Raw genomic sequence first — 21,726 nt, forward strand, 5'->3', positions numbered from 1 at the left:
CCTCGGCTCAGGCTGTTACACACCACTTAAGCACCAGCTCCTGCTGGCTAGCACGCTCCGTACTATCGCATACAATGTCGATGAGGCCCTTCTCGGGTCTTCACACAGCTTCCCGGACCCTCATACAGCACAAGACTTCTATCCCATGTCCCCAGCCAGCCTGGGTCACCAACACGTCACATACCCGGGTTCGTCCACGCCCCGGAAGCTTGCCGGCTCGTGATCACCAGAGTTATCACCGCCCACCACCACGGCCCTTTGCGCCATTACGGAACAGAACAGATCGAACCCAGAGTCGAGACACTCGTGCTTTTATCAGCTCATTGCCCCCCATGTCGGGTGCCATGTACAACCCAAAGGCCAAGCAGGCGGTCAAGCAGTCTGGCAAGGGAGGTCCTTCGCCAGAGCCGCGACCAAGTGCCAGCGTCGTCCTTCTGTCGCCCACAAACCAGGTCCTTCTCCTGCGCAGAGTCAAGACGTCGTCCGCCTTCCCGTCAGCACACGTGTTTCCTGGTGGAAACCTCTCCGACTTCCACGATGGCAAGGTGCCCCCTCCAGACGATCCAAAACGGCACCAGGACTCCCTGCAATACCGGCTGGCAGCTATCCGCGAGACCTTTGAGGAGAGCGGCATATTGCTGGCGCGCGAGATTGGCAAGAAAGACGGCCCGCTACTGAGCTTGCCTGCTGCTGAGCGGGACCGTGCTCGCCGTGCCATTTACAAGAACGAGATCCGCTTCGTCGACTGGCTCAAGTCTGTCGGCGGCGAACCTGACACGGACAGCCTTCACCCGTTCACGCGATGGCTCACACCCAAACCGACGCCCAAACGCTTCTCCACGCAGATGTACCTCTACATGCTTCCTCTCTCGGCGGGCACCGACATGGCCGCCTCCATACCGCAGGACCCAGCGATCGAGGCTGCAGAGCGGGAAGCCCAGATCCCCACCCCGGACGGAAGCGAGGTTATGACGGCGCGTTTCGACGACCCGAGCGCCTGGAATGCGCGCAACCTGGCAGGAAAATCTATCATGTTCCCGCCCCAGGTCTTTCTGATCCAGATGGTCGGGCAGTTTGTGCAGGGCCCGCACCCGACGAAAGACAGCGACAAGAACAACAAGACTGCGCACTACGCCGCGCAGAGAGAAAAGCTACTCGCCTGGCTCAAGACGACGCCGACTTGCAACAAGGACAAATACGCATCTCAAGCGGCATCCCAAATCCCCTGGGCGGACAAGTGCATTAGCCCCGTCTCCATCGGTCTGCGAAAAGCCGATGGCCGTGCAATTCTCACGCTCGACAAGCCCGGGCCCGAGTTGCGAGGCACTGGCCGCGGGGGCGATTGGGAGCGGGTGGTCCTTGTCAAGTTCGGCGGGCCCGGTCCAACCAACGTCGAGATTGTCGACCGTGACGAGATCTTTGCCGAGATGTATGCTGATCGGGAGCGGGAGAGCGAACCTGAAGGGGCTTCGAAGCTGTAATGCATACACAAACTACCTTGATACGAGAACCTTTAACGGCACGACAGAGTCACGCTATCCGACGCGACAAAGTCTCTGCTCTGTACCGCAGTATTTACACTCCATAAGTTAATGATTGTAGCCTTGAGTCATCACTACAAAATCCATTCCTAATAATACCCCAATCCTAACTTACCGAAGAGGCGAAGGATTCTCAATGAAGATTACTTGAAAAGCGTTCTATAAAGTAGCCGGTGCTTTACTCATACTCTACATTATCCAACCATACTTAAGAATAACTTGATCGTGCGCCTCATGCCTGAACTTTGTCGTACATTCAGAGGTCACCCCAGATAGATAGAATCATGTCTAGCTTGTTCTACCATATCGCGACCGAGGCAACAATGGTCTACGCAAGATCAAACGGCGCTTATTGAAGCCACGGGAAAGCAGAAAATAACAACTTTGATATTGTCATTAGATATCCGTGGCAAGGGCGCAGATACTTGCCCTGGTCGCTCACAGATGGAAAAGGGTGGCATCCAGGGTCGGACATTGGGACTTCCCAATAACGACTCCAAAGAGCACCCATCCGATAACTATCGTCAAAGCTCTATTCGCGAGCAGTACATCTTCGCTCCTGCCCTGTAAGTACTTTTTCTCTACACCAGTCCTTCCATATTCTGAAAGCAGACTTGCTGACGCTGCCACTAACACATCCAGCTCCTCCGATCACGCAGTCGATTACTCGCAGTCTCCAACAACCTCCTTCAACACGGCCTCAAGCTTCAATCTAGACCAGAGCGGTTTCTCAGACATGGAGCGCGCAGGATGACTGGTTGCTGAGACAGGCCTAGCACCACGACCCTACCCTCCCAGCCAGCAGCGCAAGGCAGTACCGCTACATATTCGATGAGATGGCGCGGAGCGGTACCAGTGCCCCACGGCATACCAGCTGGTCCTGCACTGGGCGGCCAATTCCGGGCGGATCGATCGAAAAGGCCTTGATCAGACTTCGCGAGCATAGACAGCTCTGGCTCTTCAACATAGGTCCAATGGCTGTCATCCTTAAAGAGGCACAGAATGGCAAAGGCCTGTTTGATCCGCCCGTGGGACTAACAGGCACGCCGGTTCTCCCCAACGAGCGTATGAGAGAGCCCCGTCGCATCCATGTCAAGCCGATCACGCTTGCAATGCTTCATGCCTCCATCCACGGTGTCTGGCCTGTTTGGTTTAAGCCCAGCCGTGACACGGCAGCGCCGAGCCCAACTACGACCATGGCACCACCAGTAGCACTACTGCCGATCGGCGCGAGGCGTCTCACAATGGTGGAGAGGCACAAAACCATCACCACTACTATCCAGAGCTTTCCTCGTGAACAGCCGATGCAGCTCGATAATTTTAGCCTGGAGGTATCAGAGGTATCAGAGGTTCAGAGGTTCAGAGGTTCAGAGAGTCAGAGGTATCAGAGGTCCAGAGGGTTCAGAGGGTTCAGAGTGTTTGAGGGTTTAAAGGGTATTAGCAATCCGCTCGAGTCGTCCTGTAGCAGTGTGCAGACATATCAGGTCACTGTCTCGCTGCATATCGAAGTTCACTTGAGGACATCCGGCGCTCAGATTCGCATTTGACTCGAGCGGCTTCTAAGAATTTTCGGCGCCGCACCCAGCAGCTGCAAACAGCAGCCATGGCGGCCCGAAATGCAACCCGAACAAGGCTACTTGAGTCTGATCACGCACTCGACACTGAGGGGTTGGAAGATATACCTGCACCCGAGATCGCACTACCCACTAATCAGCGTGCGGTAACACGCAAGCGCCCCTTGACCAACACGAGTGTGGCGGACAGAAGGTCGAAGCGAGCATATATTAGCCAAACCCAAGAGGAATATCAACCCCGCTCAAAGGGGAACGAGTACAACGACGGTGATCGCAGCACTGGTGCCAAGAGTCACGCAGTTGACGCCAGTGACGTTACCGAAAACACTGGCTACACAGATCAGCAAGATCTTGAAAGCTTCTGCCAGCGACTCCGAAGACTTCAATTAGGCGATTGGCAGTCGGAATGAGGGCCTGGACTGGGAATACGATAGCGCCGATGAGGGCGGCGGAGACGAGGCCCGACGATACGCAGCCCGACAGAGCTCTCCTTGAGCATGGGCAGTATGTGGACCATTGGAATCACGCGGGCCTTCACCCTCGACGGCGGAACTCTGGAGGCACAGAAAAGCAGCCGATTGACTCTAATGAGCTGATCAAGGGTGGATTCATGTTGGCACATAAAGCTCGACTCCACACCGAGTGTGAGAGACTGAGCTCCTCTGGAATATGTTTCGAAGCAGCTCTCTGCAAAATCAGACGCGTTTCGAGACATGGTGGCGAAGCATGATCTTTATTACCAAGCGACGAGCATTACAATCGTCACCGGATGCCGTGACGGACATCAGGAGCGCCCCCTGTTTCGAGCCACTTCAATATCGTGATGCGACGAACTGATCCAGAAAGCCTTGGCCAAAGGCCCCTTTCGGTCCGCCATCCACGCAGAGATGAAGGAGCTCGGTGGCAAGATCGGTGTTACACCCGATGATCTGCTGCGATCTGCATACAAACTCGGCCTGAATGAACATTGGTTTGGCGTTCTCTTTTGGCATTGTCATCCAATCCCGTGGCCCTGGCGCGGATACCTACGCTGGTCGCTCGCGCCTGGAAAATGGGTGGCGTTGGAGGTCGACGACGCGGGAAGGCCGATTACGATACCGAAAAAGCCTAGCACCCAACTCCCATCACGCCCAAGTTGCGCTCGGTCATAGGCCTCATATTCTCGTGGGCGCACTCTTCGACCGCGCCGAGCCAGGTGTGAAGACTCTGACGGCACTGACAGAGATCTCCTGGTGTATGTTTTAGGGTACCATGTCCGAGACACTTGATGACGGAGGAAGATTTGACAATCCCTGTGTGTCACGAGTTCTGGAATAATTGTCCGCTAAGAGAGCCATCGCCGAATCTTGCTGCGGCTTTTCCGGACTCAACTTCGCAAAGCCCAATCCTTCAGCCTTTTCAACATTACAGAATATTAAGCCGCAAGCTTGCCAGAGATGTTGGTAGCTGCCTCGATGGGCGAGGGAGAGTTCTGCAGTCCTGTGCTCTCTGACTGCACTGATATCGAGTTGAAGAAGTGCTCCCTGAACCCCGATGAGCAATGCATATGCTGATGGGTGCAGCCAACGTCAAAAGAGACGCGGCCTGCCTATCAATGTTCATAGAGGTTCAGAGGTTCAGAGGTTTAGAGACTAGTCGGCTCTCTGTATATAAGTCACGGAAACCAGCAACCTTAATCAAGTAGACGACGAGTGTCATAGTTGTATATATTGCAGAAAGGGCTAGCGCATTAAGATAAGACAGCCTGTACCTCAACAACGATACTAAAGCGTAGGTCGCGTCACATAGCCCCAGACGGCGATCGCCACGCCGACTCGTCATGGGCCAAGGCATACCCAAGAAATGACAACCACGGATGGCCCATGGTACGCATCATGTTGGGAGTGTTACTTTTCTCTGCTTTTCAACGATGGCGCCATTATTCGCCCTTGAGTCATGCGTAGACCATACTTATTGCTTCGCTACAAGTGCTTGGGCAAAGGACAAAAAAGCGTTGCCTCCCATATCGAGCACCTGAGTCAGGTCCTGGCAAGTACGGTTCGTGGACGCAGCATGACACTCGGTGGACGAAATAGCGGCCAATGGGGGGATTTATGACGTCTGGTTTTGAGCTATTATGATGATGATGCTGGACTAGGAGCGACTAGATATCAAGCCCGTCTACATAATTCGAGCACCATATATATTCCACACATAAATCAAGAATGGAAAAACCTCGCGAACAGATCACATGCCCGGCATATATTTATACGCAGCTTTTACGCAGGCTGGCCGGCGTGGGCCTTGGCAGTGACCTCGACGTGGCTCGGGGGCAGCTTGCTCTCGACGTCCTTGTTGTAGGTCATCTCCTCGGTGGCGCCGCCAAACAGCTCGTCCATGGTCTCGAGGGAGCGGCCCTTGGTCTCGGGGATGAAGAACCAGACAAAGACGAACATGGAGGCGCCGAAGCAGCCAAAGAGGAGGTAAGTACTAGAGAAAGAGAAGCAATAAATGTCAGCTTGAGGAGTTCGTAGACCAAAGAAGGCGGCGTGGAAACTTTGGGAAGGAGCAATGGGCTAAAGCTTACCCGTAGCCATTGGGACCCATGGTGGCCAGCATAGTGGGGACAGCCTTGGCGACGACAAAGTTGAACAACCACTGGGTGGCGGCACCGATGGTGACGTTGAGAGGACGCATGCGAGGGCGTGGAATTTCTGAGATCAAAATCCAACAGGCTGGCCCCCAGCCGAACTGGAAGAAGGCGGCGAAGAGGAAGATGCAGACGAGCGCGACGTAGCCGACAGGGGGGACGTCCTGGCCGGGGACGGGGGGCTTCACGGCAACGTAGATGCCGATGAAGAGCATGCACACGGTCTGGCCGACCGACGAGACGAGCAGGGACTTGCGGCGACCGAGCGAGTCGGCCATGAAGAGCAAGAAGGCAATGCACGACAGGACTTTGACGATGCCGTAGATGCCGGTGCTGAACAGGGAGGTGCTGGTGCCGACGATGCCGAGGTTCTTGAAGATGGTGGGCGCATAGGTGTTGATGGCGTTGGTACCAGTCATCTGCTGGCAGATCATGAGCGCGATGCTGAGGAACGCACGCTTGCGGTTCGTGGGGACAGTCCACATCTCGCGCTGCAGAGACCAGAACGTGGCGTCACCCATGAGCAAGCGCTCAGCCTCGAGCTGGTCGCTGATCTCCTTGAACTCCTCGACGACGTACGGGTGGTCCTCGGGCAGACCGCGGACCTTGACGAGGACGCTCTTGGCCTCCTCCCACTTATCGACGCGCGCAAGGTAACGGGGGGACTCGTTGCAAAGGAGCATGCCGAGGAAGAGGAACAGGGCAGGAAGGCCCTGCACGGCAAGCGGGACGACGTATTTGGTGCTGCCAGGCAGAACGACGGCGCCATAGTTGACCCAGAAAGCAATCATGCCTCCGGTGACGATGAAGAGCTGGTACATGCCGGTGAGAAGACCGCGAATGGCGCGAGGAGCGTTCTCGCTGACGTAGATGGGGTTGACGACACTGGAGCAGCCGACACCAAGACCAGCGATCAGTCTGCCCACGTAGATGAGCTCAATGTGACCAGAGGCGGCGGCCTGCATGACCACACCAACCAAGGTGAAGAGGGCGGCGCCAACCAGTGTCCATTTGCGGCCGATGGCGTCGGTGATGATGAAGGCGGCAAGGGCACCAAAGAAGCAGCCACCCTGGAGCGTCGACACGATATTTCCCGTGAGATTTGCTATGGCGACGTCGTTGGTGCCTTCCAAGCCATAGTCACTGTAGTTGGTGCGTCGGGTTAGCCAAACTGACTTGCCGGAGCTATGAGGGTGCTGGCAAATGGAGCTTACTGCTTGAAGGTGTCCATGACCACGACACCGCCGATGACACTGCTGTCCCAGCCGAAAGACATGGCGCCGAAACAGGCCTGAATAGTTGAGAGGAATAAAAGTTAGCCAAAACCCATACAGTTGTTTCAAGGTCTTGGGGCTACTGTGAAAGGGAAACTCACGCAGCAAGCAAGGACGAAAACCCGCCAGTTGTAGATCTCTGTTGGATCTGACAACATGGCATCGTTCTTGACGATCATGCGAAGAATGGACGCCATGGCTGCGGTATTGTGAGGTTGTACAGGGCGCAGATGCCAATGGTGTCAAGGCTGCGTCTTGTTGTGTGATGGAAAGCAAGCAGCAGCGACGGCCGGGGAAAGGGATAGACAGGAGGAAGGAGATGGGTGGCCGGACGAGGATATTTGAACCCACGCAGCCAGTGGGCGGGAGGGATCCTTGGAGTTGCATCCAGGCTGTCGCAACCCGGGTGGACCACCAACAGACGGCTACGCTACTGAACGAAACCATGCGAGTGGTGCATGGGCCGTCGTGCCGGAGGTCGTGTCGGCTTGAAGGAGCGGCGAAAATGCATTCCACCAACCAGCGGCATCGGCGGAAATGGGGGGGATGGGGTACCCCAGAGCGATGTGGTGATGCTGTTGGTCGGGGTATGGGGTATCTCTACGGGCAGGGCAGGCTCTCCCCGGGGCCCACAAGAGTTCGCCTGGGGGTCTGGAGAAAGCAAATTAGTAAAGTTGTAGGCCTGGTTGTCGTGGTCTAGGTGTGCGCGCCTGCCACTGGCCAGGATCACCCGGAGTCCAATCCGAGTCAAGGGACTGCAATCTCGACTGGCCACGCGCTGACACTCTCATTCCGAGACGTGACCAGGTGTGTGATTCTCAGCTGAGAGTGGTTGTCACGCTCGTGTGACGATACGTGGAAACCATTTGCATATACGACGACAGGCGGAACAAATTGCGCTACCCATCTGGCGTGGAGCCGGCGATGATGGCGCCACTGCCAGGGTTGCGACAATACCACCGTGCTGCGATCGAGGCCGGACAATATCATGCACTGCGGAGCCTCATGGGCGCTGTCTACGGCACTGGCTTGGCCTGCCTCGGCAGCTCAGGCACGACGGCTGTGCTCATGGCCGATGGCGTTGGCTGGGCGGCCTGTCGCGAGTATTCGCGCCAATGAGAAGAGGCGAGCTGGCATCGCTAGGTGGACATGATGGAGCTGGGGAGGCTGAAGAGACGAGAAGGGGGCTTTGTGTCATGGGCAGATCTGCCAAGCAGCGAGTGAGGCCGGCATCGTGGGGAAACGGAGGAGGCGCGGGACAAGCTTCGATTTGAGGGGGCGGCAGAGGTTTGTGGGGAGTTGGGGTAGCGGGGCCCCAAACGGGGCGCGTTTGCTCTTGCCTTGGTTGCTTGCGAGAAACAATGTGGGTGCGTGTCCTGGGTCGTTCCTTCCCTGGGTGTCAAATCTTAAGGTTAGCATCGAAAATGAAGACAGTCGTGTCAGTGCAGGGCAGTCAACCCCAGTATGTACTTCAATGAGTGGCATATGGCCTGTCTGTCGAGCACGCGCCATCAACGTCCTACAGAGCTCTGACAGGACGGCATCAAGCCCGCCTCTCGATGGCCAGATGCAGCACCAACCTCCAATGTTGGCTAGGCCCTGCTTCGCCGCATCGTCCGGTGGCCCACCCGGTAGAATGCCACGCGATTCTTCCGCCTATCACACCCCTGGCGCTCCCATTTAGCCATGCCCGATCCTCCCTGTTGGCCTCGAGTACTTTATCCTGCGTGCCGCAAGTGGACTAGGACAGCACCATGTAAGCACAGTCCCACGAGACTGCTGGGTCACACTGGCCATCTTTGGAAGGCTACCTGACCGTGATTGAGAAACCATGCTTGGCAGTCCCTGCGTCTCGGTCCTCGGCCCAGACCCAACTCACCACGCCGGTGCCGGGGCTAGGACTCATGTCCTCAACGGCAATGCTTTCCAGCAAGATGCCATCGTCACCTTTGCAGGCTGGCAGTATGTCTGTTTCTACAGTCCTCTCGCTTCAGAAAATACCCCCTCTACGCTAGAGCCCGTCTATGTACACCTCGCTCGGCGCAAACTCCCCGCCGGGCCATGGCAGACGCTCGTCTTCGATGACTATCCGCAGACAACCGATGATGGCCACAACACTGTCCAAGTAGGTCGTCAGCCAGACCCGAAGCACCTTGGCAGGCTACGTCGTGCAAGAACATCTAGACTTATGCTGACCTTGGATGAGATCGGCATCTGTCCTGGCGACGGCACGATTCACCTCTCTTACGATCATCATTGCGACCGGTAGGCATTCTCAGTCTTGTCCCGTGCCAGTCCAGTAGAGCCGCGCTCACACAGCTTGCACAGGCTGCGATATCGACACTCGGTGCCCAAACTTGCCCTAACCCCCGAGGCCTTCCAATGGACGGCCCTGGAATTCACTCCCACCCTGGCAACCCTGCCGGGCTTGCCAAAGGAGGACCCTGAAATCGATGCACTGCTTGGCTACGTCACATACCCTCGCTTTGGCCTCCTGGGAACCTCAAAACTCTGGTTCTCGTTCCGCACGGGGAAGGCCGGTCTTGGAGACGACCACCTCGCAATTTATGATCCGGCATCAGCAACGTACAGCAGGCCAGTCACGCATCTCAAGGGTGTAGACAGCAATCCATATATCCACGGACTCGACTATCGCCCACATAGAGACTCTTCGGCGCAAAGAGCCCAAGGGGCACTGCATACGACCTGGGTATACCGTGGCTTCGTCTGGTACCCTGGCTGGGACGACCCCGAAGATACCAAGCACAAAGCGCAGGCAGGTCCCAACTCGGGCGAGAACAACCATGATCTATGTTTTGCCTACTCGGAAGACGAAGGCAGCACGTGGCGGAACGGTGCTGGAGACATGATTGCGGACAAGGGAAAGAGCATTGAGCCGACGGCGCCAGGGGTTCGGGCATTCAAGATTCCCAAGAACAGCGGCCTGGCCAACCAGGAGAGTCAGGCCGTCGACCACGAAGGAGGCGTGCATGTGCTGAATAGAGACTCCTTGCCCGTCGATGGCGATGGGATCGAAGAAAACCCGGAGAACCAGATCAGGTGGAAGCACTACTATCGCAGTCCCAAAGGTCAGTACCATTCTCAACCTCATGCCTAGAGTGCGATCGCACGAGAAGGCGCGTCGAGATCGCGCACGTTATTCTTCTCACAGCTGCAGACGGCCTTGGGCTAACGGAGAAACCCGAGAAGCAGGCGTCTGGACACAAACGGCTCTACCCGGCGTCCGTACCGGTTACGGCGGTAAGCGAGGCCAAGTGGCCGTCAGCAAACACGGCGACCTGTACTTTGTTCTTCCCGAAGCCCTTGCGGCACCACCACCATCCGCAGACTCGGCGCCACACCCCCAACAGCAGCTCACAATCCTCAAAGCCACCAAGACGTCAGCATACACGGACTACCAGCTCGTCTGGCGTGGTGGCAGCGACTCCGGTCTAGAGACGAAAGCAGCAGGCACGGCCGCTCTTTCACTTACAGCAGATGCAGCAGTGTCATCGTCGATGCTGCGCTTCCCACCAACGGAACCACTGATCGACAAAGCGCGCCTCGACCACGATGAAGTCCTGTCCGTGTTTGTCCGGGCTTATAGTCCGACTGCCGCTACTTCAGACGACAGCGGGGCGGGCAGTGGCAGCCGAGAACCGAAGGAGCGAGAAGGCAGGGTAGATGTTGTCGTGCTAGACTTTGAAATTGTAGAGTTGTAAAAGACGTGGACGATGAGAGATCTGTTCCTTCAAAAACACGGGCTGCACCGTCGATTTGCGATGCTATGTTCAAACAACATTGATTCCGCTTAGTGATATGCGACACGGTGTTCAGAAATTAAAACCTTTCTCGCAAGAGTTCACATCCATCCATGAACTATTGCCCTTCAAGGCATTGTCACTTCTTGGCAGAGCAAGCCACCGTATTCCTTCCCCATGCTTGGCGCGCCAAGTCGTGACTGCTGGCAGCACCACAGCAAAGAAATGTTCCCGTGCCCAATGTCTGCACGACCTTGACCAAGTTCAGTGAATATAAGGTCATGGCCCAGGTTGTACATGCCAAGTTATTTGTCTATTATTATCTATTCTGCTTTTGTTCCTTTTTTCATCAAATCGGAGGCTTGTTTTTTTGGTACACTAATATATATCGCACGTCTTTCATATCCTCTTCTCCTCTTTGGTTTCTGGACTTGCAGTTCCCGGGGCGTTCACGGGCGCCGCATGATCCTGCTGCAGTGGTTTCTGCTTGAGTGAATTGTGCGATTGGTCCTCCTTTTGCGTTTCTGCTTTTGTCGTCGTCGTCGCCGTCGCCGCCGTCTTGCGCGCAGCGGCGCTCCCATTCTGCGCCCCATTCTGCGGCGACTGCGACACTCCCGGCGTCGCAAGACGCTGAGCCCGCTCCCCCAGCTTCACCACCCAGTCCCGCCAGCTCTGCACATACCGGACAGCCCACCCCGGCCAGCGGTCCGCGACATCGGCTCCCAGGCTGGCCATGGCGGCCCGCAGCGCGGCATACAGCACCGCCGTGACGACGAGGATCAGGTCAATGATGTGCACCGCCCACCAGAGGTACTGCCTGCCCAGGGCGCACGTGACGAACTCGTAGCGCCACTCCCAGGAGTCCTCGTCGAACCACGCGCTCAGGAGGCCCGCGTTGCCGCCAAACTCGCCCATCATGCTGCGGACCGTGACCTCGCGGACACCGGGGACGCCGGGGGCGCCTGCGATGCGTGACGGGGCGTTGCTGTCCAGGTCATTGGTGGCGGTCGTGGGCAGAGGGGCTATGGCGTCTGCCCAGCGGACCGCGCGCCACTGGGCTGGCCCTTCCTCGCCCTCGGCCAGAGTCTGGTTGATGTAGTGCCAAGTGTCGCAGCCCTCGTGGTCGTGGCCGTTAAGGATCAGGCCCCGCCGCCCCATGCCTTTCCCGGGAGACCGCGGGTTGCCGCTGAGGCCGTAGATGCCCTCGAGGAAGCCCTTTGACGCGTCCAGCGAGAGCAGGTTCTGCTCCTTGATCCCGCCGCCCTCGGACTCGTCAAAGAAGTCGAAGAAGGGCGCGTCCACGCAGATGCCCTCGGGCTTGTACAGCGGGATGTGCGTCATGATAATGGTGAAGTGGCCCTTGAACTCGACCGCGGACGCTGTGTTGATGGCGGAGTTGAGGAAGCCGTACGACTTGTCCTGAAGGCCCTGGTCGACCGCAGGCATGTCGAGGTTCATGTTGTTGATGACGACGAGGCGCAACTCGGGCACGAGCCGGTCGGACTCGCGGTTCGTCTGGGCGTCGTAGATGGTCGAGTTGGTCGTGGTGTTGGTGATGGGAAGCTCGAAGCGGAGCTCGTACGCGGCCTTGCCGAAGACGCGCTCGAAACGGTCCAGCCGTTCTTGCGAGAGGTCGCCGGCGTAGCCTACGTCGTGGTTGCCTGCGATGTTGATGATCCGGCGCCGCCACGCGGCCGCGTTGTCGTCCTCGACCCCCAGGTAGCCTGCGATCTCGTACTCGTCCGCCGGCGGCATCGCAACGTCGTCGGGCACCCGCTCGCCGCCGCGGAAGGAGCGGTTCCAGTACCGCCAGCTGCGGCGCTCGAATTCCTCGTCGGTGATCCATTGGCTGCCGAGCAGGTCGCCCAGCACGGTGACGTGTGATGGCTTGGTCCACCAGTGTAGAGTGCGGTAGATGTGTGCGAGGTAAAAGTCATTGCCGAAGAGGTCAATGCGCTTACGAACAGCCTCGATGGCGTTGGGGATGTCGTCGAGCCAGAAGTCGATCAGGTCGTGGAGGATCTGCTTGACGCGGAAGCGCAGCGAGGGCTGCCACGTCTGGTAGGTGAGGTGCTTGATGGCCCACGTGAGGTGCCAGAAGGGGTCGAAGCCGTAATTGGGGATGGAAGAGTCGCCCTCGAGCTGGGGGTCGCCGAGGGTGAGGAGGCGGAACGGGGCGCGGTTCGCGTTGGAGACATTGAGGTGCTGCTGGATCGTGGCGTGGAAGGCGGGCGAGGAGATGGAGTTGGTGGGCTCGGGGCGGTGGCCGCTGGGAGCGACATGGCCAGGCTGTGGCGGCAGCGGGAAGGCGCAGCCGAGGAAGACGGGGTAGAGGTAGAGGTAGGTCGTCAGGATGAGGGCCACGGGGGCCAGGATCTGCAGGCCATGGCGAAGGACGGATGAGGGGGTCATGAGGACTGAAGATTAGGACAAGATGGTGGGGATGAAGATGCTGCGTAGCCAAAAAAGGAGTGAAGAGGCCTCGGCTGCGGGGGGCAGCAGCAGGCGAGTTGGCGAGGAGGCAGGAGAGAAGCAGAAGGTCAAGAATGCATGGCTCGTGGCGGCCCTCGCGATGTCAAGGGATGTGGTGTGGTGTGGTGTGTTGTGGCACAAAAAGGTGATGTCCTGCTGGTGGCCCCAGGTCGAGATCGAGGATCGGCCAAAAAGGAGAAAGGGGTCCTGGCGATCGCTAGGCTGGGGCTGGCTAGGCTGGCTGGCTCCCGCTTGCGGAGCCGCTGGTGCTGGTGGGCGGCTGCACCCGGGTCCGCCTGACGGACCGACTGCAACCACAACCTTTCGGCCGGGCTCTCTGCCTCGGGATGGAGCTTTCGTAATCAGACGTTTATTTTATAATAAACTTGCCCGGCGGGGAAATCTCGTCCGTCATGTTGGTATGAACTTCAGCCAAGATATATCAAAACATCACTCTGCTTGTACCGTTACCAGGGTCGCGAGCCACAGTCTCCTCAACTTCGAACTGCTTGCTAGCCTCTTGTCGAAGTCTATTAGTGCCACTATGAAGTTGTGCATCTCACTTCAAATCACATCCAGAAGGTGCACAATTGCAGATAGCCAAACAACAGACGTCAAATCCCATTTGAATAAAATTCTCTCCCACGCTACCTGTGCTGTCCCTTCATTTCCCATCCAACCACGCAATATCTTCACAATTCCTTCCCATCAAATCTCGGAATAAGATCGTACAGCCCTGTACACCAGTGTTGGTAGAGGCTCGTTGCCTCTCAATTCTTTCCGTCCCTCTTCTTGAAAACGAATTTGTTCTGAACCTTGTAGCCCCTAGCAGCTACGAGACGCTGGGCCCGGCACTCGGGACAGGCGACACGGCGACAGCCATTTCCTTGTCGTTTGGTGGTGGTGGTGGTGGCGGCGGCGGCGCTGGTATCGGTTTCCATCTTCAAACTGCTGCTGGTGGGAGTCGTGACGATCGCGTTGTTATCGTTGTTGCCATCTGGCTTGGCAGCGGTGGTGGTTGTGTTGTCCTTGCGCGACCAGTATGCGTCGACCAGCCAATTTATGCCGGCGGCGCACATGAGAAGGGTGCCGCTGGGCAGGAACGGGACGCAGGACAAGCAGATGCAGACCTCTGCGCAATCACTGCAGGCGTCGCCACGGTCGAGGTAGGCGTTTTCTTCCTCGTTGCTGGTGGCGCTCGGGACCCAGCTCTGGGACTTGGAGGTGGTGGAAACCTTGGAGAGTTGATTTTCGGAGGGCATGTCGGTGTTTGTGGTCTTATAGTCCATCTTCTTGGTGGCAGTGAGTTTGGAGTCCTCCCTTTGGTTGTCCGTGGTAATCAAATCGAACAGCTGCTCTCTGAACATCGTGACTCTTGGTTTCGATACTGCGTTGGAAGCAAGTGGTGCTGGACTTGTATCTGGAGTTATGTGTGTTGTCTTATAACTCCCCGTTTTGTTGGATTATGTCCCCAAAGTGTGTTGCTTCCTTGTGTGCTGGCTTGTGCTTTGGGTCCTGGTTTCTGGTTCCTGGTTTGTGTGTGTGTGTGTGTGTGTGTGTATGTTGACTTTCAAGTCTTCAGCTATTCGGTGTGTTTATGGTGTAGGAGATCTTGTTCTTCGGTGTTCATTGGCTTTTGAAGAGTGGTGGATGCTCGGTGCATGTTCAAGCAGCATGAACGTATTGAGTGACAAGACCAGCGCTCACATATCTTTCGCGAGGACATGATGTCGGAGAAAGCTTCAAGGTTGTGTATCGGAGAACTCTGCCGGTACCACGGGATGCTGAGTTTGGGTGATTGGAGAGGCTTTCTCCGTTACCGAGCAATGGCGTTGGATGGTACCGACAGGAGATGCTGACTGGACAACTTTCGAGCTTAGAAACTTGCATGGATATTGCTGGGGCTCCGACTTTTGTCTCCCATGTGCAATTATGGAGTTACCAGACGGTCGGGTAGAAGATGTGACTGGCTGTTGGGTCCAAACTCTGCGATACCTTCAAAAGGAAAGCTCCGCTTTCTTGTCCAGTCAAAGCAAGTAAACCCTCACACATTCACAATCACATTTTGGTTGTGGCCCAGTCGACCTTCTGATGAAAGCACGCGACAACTGATCATAGTTGTAGCTTTTATGCAAATCTCGCTTGCGGCGTAGTTGGCCAGAGCCATCCTGATAGCCCATTTTTCTAACGTGCAATAGGCTTTCCCGAGATCGCCAAGTTCTTGGTCTTCGTCTCTGCTTAACGGTTGCTCCTTTTTCGTCTGTAGTGGTACAGTCTCTCAGACCATAGATGTTGGCAAGTGCTCGTGTCTAAAACGTGCTGCTCCTTGCGAGGTCGTTGCCACTAGCCTATGCTCCTGGGGCACTTTCCGATCCGGGAATTTCTCAAGCCGCTCACTGCATCCCCCAACCTCATTCAGGCAGAAAGACACCAAGTAGGGCTCAATGAGAAGAAATTCACAGACAGCAGAACACCGGATGTCTCCTTTCTGGTCGCGCCCCTTTCGCATCGATGGTTTGATAAACGGGCCGTCGGCAACGTGGGCAGTATGTATTGTTCTGGACCGTGGGTATCGTGAGTGACGAGGCTTGGGTGGAGGTTAGACATGGTGAGTGGGGTATCTCATAAGCTTGCCAAATAACGCGGTTTGGTGATGCTGATACAGATGCTGATGTAAATGCTATTGCTCTGAGTGGGCTGTTGTCTTTCACTGTGGTCGCTGGGGAGCGTGCCTGGTGCCACGCTCTCTCTTCGAATATATTTCATTTCCAGTGGTTCTCCGCATACACAGGTAATGATTCTGTCTTCTAGCTGCTTCGGAATTGAGGAATTTTGTCGTGTAGACAAAGGCAATATGGCAGGGCGAGTCAGGTGTTCTGGTTTACCCTTCTGCCCAGTGGACTGTACAAATTTGCATTTACTGGCAAGATTCGTGCGAATATCATCTTCAGTCTACCACAGACCACAGAGATAGTGACATCAGCCACTCGCCCAAAATCTGGTGCCTTTGGATGACTATGCTGGGTAGACTTGTGTTTCTCAATAAATCGTGTCCTTGCCACGCTGTCAAGCTTGCCGAACCATGGCCCTGTAAGTCGTTCTTTTCTGGTTCCAAACACACAACGCCGGTGGTGTTCAGATGAGCCGCTCCAGTCATGACTACCACCGTCATCATTGTTCTTCTTCCTCGGCATACTCTTCGTCCTCGTAGCTGGGGTACTCGACTTCAAATTCGAGCGCCTCATCCTCATCCACCCCCTCTGGCCGGATCGCAAACGCTAATACCATCCCATCCTTGACGCCTCTGCTCACGGGTGTGTCACTGCTCCCGCCGCTCACGCCGAGTGGCTTCCACCCTTGGCTTGGATCCGCGGGGGACTTGGCGACGGCGAACTCTATCCGCGAGGCATCCTGGGGCAAGGGCGTCTGCTTTCCAGGTGGTGGCGTGGTGGACGTGGTCAGGCCGTCTGGGTAGCGCGACCGGAGAATCTCCAGAAGCTCGGCGGCTGCCGTGGAGAAGGGCTCCTGCGGGTCGACAAAGAGGAAGATGGTGTGCGTGCCGTGCTTGAAGCGGAGCGATAGGTCAATGTCGCGGATGTCTTCTCTTTGTACCTGTGGTTGTGAGTTAGCGATGCGTTCATCTGAGATGGAAATGGGGAAATGCGGCAGTGTTTGCAATTCGGGCCTCGGCTTCGTGGTGACACGACCGAAAACAAGCCCGCATGCACTCACCATGATGCGTTCCTGGGTCAGATGTCTGTCGTGCAAATAAATCACCTCGAAATCCTGGCGTCAGTGTATGTTGCTGTGCGAGCAACCAATTGAGAGGTCGCTGTGTGACGAGTTTGCTTTGTCTGGCAGTAGCGTGATTCCCTGGAGGTGTGAATATCAAGGCATGCAGATGTGGCAACGTGAAGCATTGAGGACCGTTTGGCCTTGTGGTAAGCCTGTCGCAGCGTCTAAACCCTTGAGCATCGCATCGCAGCTTCAGGCCCCACAGCGGAGCTCTGGTCAAAACTGTGGAGACCCTTGTGCCTGGCAGGCGTGAAATTGACGCTGCTCACGAACCATCATCAGACTTCTCGACATGGACGGTGCCGGCAACAAACTAAGGTGCAGATCACGACAACGAAACTCGTCGCTCTAGTAGCGTATTTAGCCACCAACTGAAGCCCACTCGGCAGCTTCTTCTGTCCACAGCATAGCCATGTCCACCATGGCCAACAACGAAGACCCCGCGCAGCAGCCCTCGAGGCCCGTCATGGCTCGCTCCTCCACGATCACGAACCGCGCAGAGTACGACAAGCTCTGGCACGACTCCCGCCTCTCGCTGCCGCCTTTTGTCCGCATCCCCCTAGCGACCCTGACGGCATTTGGAATTGGCATGTCTCTGGGCCTTGCGCACGGCAGCCAAATGGCCGGCCTGCGTTTCCGCGCCGAACACGCGCACCGCCTGCCCACCAACACGGCTGGCTGGTACCTCTACCACAAGAGCAAGAACTACCACCTCGCATTCGGCGGGCTCAAGGAAGGGTTCAAGGTCGGCGGCAAGCTCGCAGTGCTCAGCACGGCCATGTTCTGCGTCGAGAACCTGTTCGATGTATACAGAGGCACCAAGGACATGTTCAACACCGTCATGGCCAGCGTAGCCATTGCAAATGGGTTCAGTCTCTGGAGTACGTTGTGGCCAAGCGTAGACTTCCGAATCCCCCTCAACAGACCGCTAACTGCTTTTCGTCGGACAGATCGATTCTCGGCCCCCGAAACCGCACGCACCGTCAAGAAGGGACTCAAGTTTGGCTTCGTGTATGGAGCCGTGCAGGATGCCGTTTCGTTGCTCAAGGGCCGTCCAGTCGGTTACATCGAGTTCATCCGGCGACAGCTGGGCAAGAACGCTGCCTCCGAGGAGAAGCAACTCAGCTGAATATCTGCATCACTCCGAACTTGCAGTCGGCCGCACTGGGACGATTCTTCCTCGTCCCACCCACGACAAAAGCAGATTCCAGCGATCCGGAGCCTCAGCTTTGACAACAATTCCGCAGCTCGAAGAGCAACATGACCACCGCCAGCCGGCACGAGAATGTCTGTCGCTCACGTTGAAGAAATTGTCGGTGGCACAGTCCTGCTGTCTGAAACGTAGAATGTTGCGAAGCTGCCATCTATCCGACATGGTCGCTCCCGTGAACGGTGCGGCTAGTTGGCCTTATCCCCGGGCCTGTGCAAAGGAGCCGACGCGATGCGTGCATGCAACTTCGCATGTGGATACGGCGGCAAGGGGATTTCCCCCAAATCCACCTAACCAACCCTTGCCAAGCAGCGAAAGAGGCCGAATATCGGCAGGCAGAATCGAGAGAAGTAGGAGCAGATCCATCGTCTGGTTTGAGCCCTGCTCGCCGAATCCGGGGACCATCAGCAGGTCTGGAGCACCAGCAAGCATTCTCACCACCACAAAGCCGCGACAGACCGCGGGTGGGGCAGTCCGCCATGGGCTCTGGAATCTTCCCAACCGGCCTGTGCGAGGCTCGGCCAGTTCTGCCGACGCTCGCTGTGGAGACACCTACGGGGCGCAAGGACGACAGACAAGGTGTGGAAGCAGCCGTCAAGGGCACTTCTAGGCACGGGTAGCCATGGCGTGGGGAGGAGGCCTGGCGGCGCATTTGGCAGACGGTGGGGCTGTCCTAGTGCTGGCGGCAATCGACGGCACGGCTGCTGATTGGGCAATGCGGCCTCTTTATCTGGGGGGTTGATGTCTTCTGATTCAGTGCCCGCGGATACTCGCGGCTCTGCGTCACTACTGTGCTCATCTGGTGCCTGCGTCAACGCCTGGTCATCTGGTCCAGCCCTGGGCGCGCGCGATAAGCCCTTGGATGTCGTCAGGGCCATGCTACCACCGCCGCCGCAATCCTCGGGCCATTTGCAGGGCCACACTGCCCGGTGAACACGCTATGGCACAGCATGTCTGCTCCGGAGGGCTCGATATCGGAGGTGGCCAGGCCGTGTTTGCAGGATCCCCGAGCGCCACCCCTTCCTCTCTCTCCACGCCCATGTCACCTGGCACTAGCACAATCACAGTACAATTAACAATCCCCTCGTCTGGCCGAACAAAGCCCCTCCTGCAGCGTGATCCATTACGTCCTAGTTTGACCCTGTCTCATGCGCGGCTTAAGGCTCGGCTCTGGTGTGGCTGCAACTCACCTTGCCCACTGACGCCATCCACCTCTTATATATTCGAGTGCTACCCTCCATCACCTCTTGTAGTTCCTAGAGTGACGAAATACGCGTGTCCAACCTATCCTCGGATCCCGCACACACATACACGCACGCCATCATGAGCGTCAACTCCATCGGCAGGCCGGCGTGCCTTACACGGCGCCTCAAGCAACCAGCTCGCACGACTCTTGCCGTCGTCCACTACCAGAGCCAGCACGGCTCAACGCAAACACGCACAATCACCTCGGAGACGAGGCCACGGAGGAGAATACATTCCTCCTCGACGTCAAGATCGTCAGCACCGGCCGCTGATCAGGTCTTGGCTGCCACGGCTTCCTCTGTACACAACTTTGCTAGCCAGGTTGCCAGCGCCACAACAATCGCATCATCAGATCACGAGACTAAGCCTGCGCAGAAGATGGCGAAGAGATCGCCATTGGCTGTCCTGCCGTTGGCGACTGTCCTGCGGACTCTGGTCACAAGCACGATATCGTCGTCCCGCCTGCTCCTGCCGCCCTCGCTCGCAGTCATGACATTGCTTGCGCACTCCAATAACGCCATCCTCAACCCTGAGCGGAATCGGCTGCTCAACTGGTTCCTCAAGAAGACCTTCTACGCGCAGTACTGTGCCGGCGAGAATGCCGCCGAGGTCAAGGCAACCCTCGCGGGGCTTAACAAGATCGGCTTCACGGGCGTCATCCTGAACTACGCTCGTGAGGTCGTCCTGACTGAGTCTCAGAGCAAGAACCTCACTCCCTGCGACACGGGTGCGGAAGCAGAAGAGTGTATCCGCAACGAGATCAACCCCTGGCTCAAGGCTACCCTCGCAACCGTCCAGATCGCGCAGCCACACGACTTTGTTGCCTTGAAATTCACCGGGGCGGGCCGCCAGGCCCTCTATGCGCTGCGGAATCGCCTTCCCCCGCCCAAGGCCCTTGCCTCGGCGATCGACGAGATCTGCGAGCTCGCCGCCGCCCGGAATGTACCGCTGCTCTTCGACGCCGAGCAAACGGCCTTGCAGGGCGGCATCGATGACTGGACCATCGACTACGCCCGCAAGTACAACAGCCTCGTCCCCAACCACGCGCTCATCTACGGCACGTATCAGTCCTACCTCAAGCACTGCCCCTCTCTGCTGAGCGAGCACCTCGCCATCGCCGCCAAGGAGAAGTTCACTCTTGGCGTCAAGCTCGTCCGCGGCGCGTACCTGGGTGCCGACCCGAGACACCTGATCCACGACACGAAGGAGGACACGGACCGGTGCTGCGACGGCATCTCCGAGGCCTTGATCACGCGCAAGTGGAACGACGTCCTGCAGCCGCCCGCCGCGAAGAAGGGGCAGGACGCGCGGGGTGCAGAGTTCCCGCCCGTGAGCGTGGTGCTCGGCACTCACAACCTCGAGACGGTGCAGAAGGCCCAGGCGCTGCACGCGAGCCCGGACGCCGCGGGCGTGGAGCTCGCCATCGCGCAGCTCATGGGCATGGCGGATGAAGTCAGCTGCGCGCTCATCGCGGGCAACAAGGAGGAGCAGGCTGCTGCTGCTGCCGCTGCCAATGCCAAGCCCGTCGTCGAGAAGACCACCGCTTCCACTGCCACCACCACCCGTGTCGGCATCGATGCTTCTGTAGGCGGCGGGCAGGACACCAAGGCCAAGGCGTACAAGTACATTGTCTGGGGCACGACCAAGGAGTGCATGACGTACCTCTTGCGGCGGGCGCACGAGAACAAGGACGCCGTGTCGCGCACCAAGGCTGGGCGGGACGCGATGTGGGAGGAGACAAAGCGGCGCTTCTGGGGCGTGTTTGGATCGTCTGCGTGAACGGCCCGAGATAGGTGACTGTAGTGGGGAGTGGGTGAGAGGGGTTGGTCAGCGGTGACATAATGCATGAGCATAGCGATTTGAATTTTTCGAGGCGATAGTTTTCCCACGAAGAGGTAGATGATCGGTGTAGATACAAGATAAGCGGTACATTTAGATATCCAGAGTCTTGAACACAACTTTGCTGTTTGCAGCCATTGCCACGTGCCATCCGTTTGGAACTGTGAACCCGGTCGATATGGTTGCAGCAGGTGGGAAAAGGGCAAATTGGGAAGGTCTAGAGACAAAGCGTACACATGGCAGCCATGAGATTGTGGTGTGCTGCTTCACGGTTTCTCGATACTGTCCCTCCTCGTTCGCACCGGCTTTTGCTCCAAATTCGGCTCCTGGCCTAAGTGGCCGAATCCTGCGCCTGGTTTGACTTGCTTGTCAAATGCAAGACTTGT

The 21,726-nt window shown here is 57.1% G+C and overlaps 8 protein-coding genes across 8 annotated transcripts; 4 read left to right on the plus strand and 4 right to left on the minus strand.

Annotated features, from left to right (window-relative positions):
* Positions 1 to 21: 21 nt before the first annotated feature.
* Positions 22 to 1,886, plus strand: B0I36DRAFT_316658 (uncharacterized protein). Its single transcript, XM_046153058.1, has one exon. The coding sequence runs from the start codon at positions 75 to 77 to the stop codon at positions 1,479 to 1,481; it is 1,407 nt and encodes a 468-aa protein (XP_046014718.1). The 5' UTR covers positions 22 to 74; the 3' UTR covers positions 1,482 to 1,886.
* Positions 1,887 to 5,475: 3,589 nt separating this feature from the next.
* Positions 5,476 to 7,215, minus strand: B0I36DRAFT_226073 (MFS sugar transporter-like protein; the record flags this gene model as incomplete). The annotated part of the gene is made up of 4 exons (XM_046149077.1): positions 5,476 to 5,584; positions 5,682 to 6,887; positions 6,959 to 7,035; positions 7,120 to 7,215. Coding segments are annotated over 4 exons (1,488 nt in total), but the record flags the coding sequence as incomplete, so codon positions are not given.
* Positions 7,216 to 8,789: 1,574 nt separating this feature from the next.
* B0I36DRAFT_316660 (uncharacterized protein) lies at positions 8,790 to 10,851 on the plus strand. The gene is made up of 4 exons (XM_046153059.1): positions 8,790 to 9,143; positions 9,225 to 9,283; positions 9,347 to 10,107; positions 10,232 to 10,851. Exons 1-4 carry the CDS (start codon positions 8,850 to 8,852, stop codon positions 10,738 to 10,740), a joined length of 1,623 nt encoding a protein of 540 aa, XP_046014720.1. The 5' UTR covers positions 8,790 to 8,849; the 3' UTR covers positions 10,741 to 10,851.
* Positions 10,852 to 11,073: 222 nt separating this feature from the next.
* On the minus strand, positions 11,074 to 13,424 carry B0I36DRAFT_316662 (uncharacterized protein). Its single transcript, XM_046153060.1, has one exon. It carries the CDS (start codon positions 13,189 to 13,191, stop codon positions 11,179 to 11,181), a length of 2,013 nt encoding a protein of 670 aa, XP_046014721.1. The 5' UTR covers positions 13,192 to 13,424; the 3' UTR covers positions 11,074 to 11,178.
* Positions 13,425 to 14,021: 597 nt separating this feature from the next.
* B0I36DRAFT_360135 (uncharacterized protein) lies at positions 14,022 to 14,618 on the minus strand (the record flags this gene model as incomplete). The annotated part of the gene is made up of 1 exon (XM_046158249.1): positions 14,022 to 14,618. The coding sequence occupies one exon, from the start codon at positions 14,616 to 14,618 to the stop codon at positions 14,022 to 14,024; it is 597 nt and encodes a 198-aa protein (XP_046014722.1).
* Positions 14,619 to 15,944: 1,326 nt separating this feature from the next.
* Positions 15,945 to 17,190, minus strand: B0I36DRAFT_316663 (uncharacterized protein). Its single transcript, XM_046153061.1, has 2 exons — positions 16,984 to 17,190; positions 15,945 to 16,863 (listed from the first exon to the last, which is right to left on the minus strand). Exons 1-2 carry the CDS (start codon positions 16,984 to 16,986, stop codon positions 16,423 to 16,425), a joined length of 444 nt encoding a protein of 147 aa, XP_046014723.1. The 5' UTR covers positions 16,987 to 17,190; the 3' UTR covers positions 15,945 to 16,422.
* A 277-nt stretch (positions 17,191 to 17,467) lies between these two features.
* B0I36DRAFT_360137 (uncharacterized protein) lies at positions 17,468 to 18,175 on the plus strand (the record flags this gene model as incomplete). The annotated part of the gene is made up of 2 exons (XM_046158250.1): positions 17,468 to 17,927; positions 17,997 to 18,175. 2 exons carry the CDS (start codon positions 17,468 to 17,470, stop codon positions 18,173 to 18,175), a joined length of 639 nt encoding a protein of 212 aa, XP_046014724.1.
* Positions 18,176 to 19,879: 1,704 nt separating this feature from the next.
* Positions 19,880 to 21,280, plus strand: B0I36DRAFT_238722 (FAD-linked oxidoreductase-like protein; the record flags this gene model as incomplete). Its single annotated transcript, XM_046149634.1, has 1 exon — positions 19,880 to 21,280. The coding sequence occupies one exon, from the start codon at positions 19,880 to 19,882 to the stop codon at positions 21,278 to 21,280; it is 1,401 nt and encodes a 466-aa protein (XP_046014725.1).
* Between the last annotated feature and the right edge of the window lie 446 nt (positions 21,281 to 21,726).

The sequence above is a fragment of the Microdochium trichocladiopsis genome (genome assembly GCF_020744255.1).
Source record: "Microdochium trichocladiopsis strain MPI-CAGE-CH-0230 chromosome Unknown B0I36scaffold_3, whole genome shotgun sequence".
Classification (NCBI taxonomy): Eukaryota; Fungi; Ascomycota; class Sordariomycetes; order Xylariales; family Microdochiaceae; genus Microdochium; species Microdochium trichocladiopsis.